We start from the raw sequence: 2,334 nt of genomic DNA, 5'->3' as shown, positions 1-2,334 counted from the left end.
TGAATGAATGACTGAGTGCTAGTTTGACAAGTAGCACCAACCAATCCCGTGACGTCACGCCCGTCAACAGAATAAAAATGGCGCCCCCCACTGTTTTGACAGTTAAACTTAAATGGCAAGATTTTGATATTTCTTTTGCCATCAGTGTTAAAACTCATATAATCATTTTAGGGTGAGATACCTTCTTTAAATTATGATAACATTGCTTAGTGTTTCATGTCCTCTTTAAAGGCCACCAACATGAAAGTGATTGATTGATTGTATGTGTGTGTGTGTGTGTGTGTGTGTGTGTGTGTTACCGGGGTAACAGGGCCCCTCAGACACGATGCTGATGGCTCTCTGTTTCTTGCAGGCTGCTCTCCGGAGGAAACACTCGTTCTGGTACGTGTCTCCGTTTGAGCCGCACACCGGCACGTACTTCTTATGGCACTGCAGCACACACACACACACACACACACACACACACACACACACACACACACACACACAGATTACAATTTGTCATTCAGAGAGGAGTGTACAATATTTTTAAAAGATGTTAAAAGATGCTGCTGGCATAAAACGAACACCTGTGTGTGTTTGTGTGTGTGTGTGTGTATGTGTGTGCGTGTGTGCGCGTGCATGTGTGAGTGAGTGTGTGAGACTCACATGGAACTGGCACACACACTTGATGTCGGCTCCGTTCTCGCGGCAGGTTCCTCCGAAGCGACACGTGCTGGTGTCACACACACGCAGGTCGCTCTTCTTCTCCGACAGGTCTGCAACACACACACACACACAGAGCGTCAGACACACACACACACACACACACACACACACACACACAGAGTGTCAGACACACACACACACACACACACACAGAGAGGCTGACAGGTGGACAGACAGATGACCCTGGGCCGTCTCTCTTCCTGTAGTCCATTAAAAATAAAACCGTCCCGTCAGCGCCTCTGACATCATCAGAGCCTCTGACATCATCAGCCCACGTCACTCCCTGGTTGCGGGTCAGAAGCAGAGCAGCATGCTCTGAGCAGGTGCAGCAGAACATCCTGGTCCTGTTGGCAAACTGCACCTGACACACTGTGTACTGGGACACACTCATTCTGTTTTTGCATACTAGATAGTATGCTAGTATGGCAGTATGTTAGTATGTTAGTATGCTAGTATGTTAGTATGGTAGTATGGTAGTATGTTAGTATGTTAGTATGTTAGTATGGTAGTATGGGTCCTGGGTGTTTGTGCAGCAGTGCTTTCTGTCTCACTGTTGTGTTTTGAGTGATTTCTGTTTATTCTTTCTACTGACAGGCTCACAGTTTGGTTTCTGATTGTGATTACAGCGACAAGGACACCCAATACACACACACACACACACACACACACAAACAAACACACAGACACACACACACACACTCTTCGTGCTGCTCCTGTGTTTAATAATCTGAACAGTTTCAGTTCAGATTAGATCAGAAGATTTTAGTCGAGTAAAATCTGACAGGTTTAGTTAAAGTGTGAAACTATAACTATTATTATTATTATTATTATTATTATTATCATTATTATTATTATTATTATTATCATTATTATTATATTATCATCATTTTATTATTATTATTATTATCATTATTATTATTATTATTATTATTATCATTATTATTATTATTATCATTATTATTATATTATCATCATTTTATTATTATTATTATTATTATCATTATTATCATTATTATTATTATTATTATTATTATCAATAACTGTGTTTACATGGTCTTCAGTGTCCCGGCTTTGAGCAGATCCAGGATCTGATGTTTACATGGAACACAGAGAAACCTGGTTCTTCATGTCCCTGTTTCCATGATAAACACCAGGAAGTGTTTCCTGATCACGGCGTCCTCTCTGCACAGGCCTGTGTTACGTCTTTACGTCTTTAGTTTACAACAGAAGTGTGATGTATTTATTATATTTAGAAGGAGGACAAACATGAGAGCTCTGAGGCTTCTAGCGGCTCAGCGTGAGGAAATCCTCAGAGGTGCTTCTTCAGTATTTCCACCACGGACTGAACGTGTTCAGCGGTGTGAGGAGGAAAACCAGCGTCACGAAGCTTCATATGTAACAGGTCAGCATTTCTGTGTCTTCTGCCGTCTGAACACGTGTGGAGCTTTTCCACGAGCAGCTACTCAGCTCGGCTCAGCTCAGCTCCACTCGACTCGACTCGGTACGACCCAAACCGAGTTGAGCCGAGTGGAGCTGAGTACCTGCTCGTGGAAAAGCGTCAGTAGTTCTGTTGAGCTCTTTCATTGTTTTCAGGCAAAGTTCAGTCTCTTCTCTTCGTCGCTCCAT

General features: G+C 42.6%; 1 protein-coding gene across 1 annotated transcript in view; it reads right to left on the bottom strand.

Annotated features, from left to right (window-relative positions):
• LOC115379171 (tomoregulin-1-like) overlaps positions 1–1,099 on the bottom strand; it is an 8,864-nt gene extending 7,765 nt beyond the window's left edge. Inside the window, exons 1-3 of the mRNA XM_030079891.1 lie at positions 946–1,099; positions 649–758; positions 300–429 (exon numbers count right to left, since the gene is read on the bottom strand). Of these exons, the coding sequence (XP_029935751.1) occupies positions 300–429; positions 649–758; positions 946–1,099 (394 nt within the window). The remainder of the gene's footprint in view (positions 1–299; positions 430–648; positions 759–945) is intronic.
• Between the last annotated feature and the right edge of the window lie 1,235 nt (positions 1,100–2,334).

This window comes from Myripristis murdjan, chromosome 20 (assembly GCF_902150065.1).
Source record: "Myripristis murdjan chromosome 20, fMyrMur1.1, whole genome shotgun sequence".
NCBI lineage: Eukaryota > Metazoa > Chordata > Actinopteri > Holocentriformes > Holocentridae > Myripristis > Myripristis murdjan.
The sequence above is the reverse complement of the archived record's forward strand: the minus strand, read 5'-3'. Positions and strand labels throughout refer to the sequence as shown.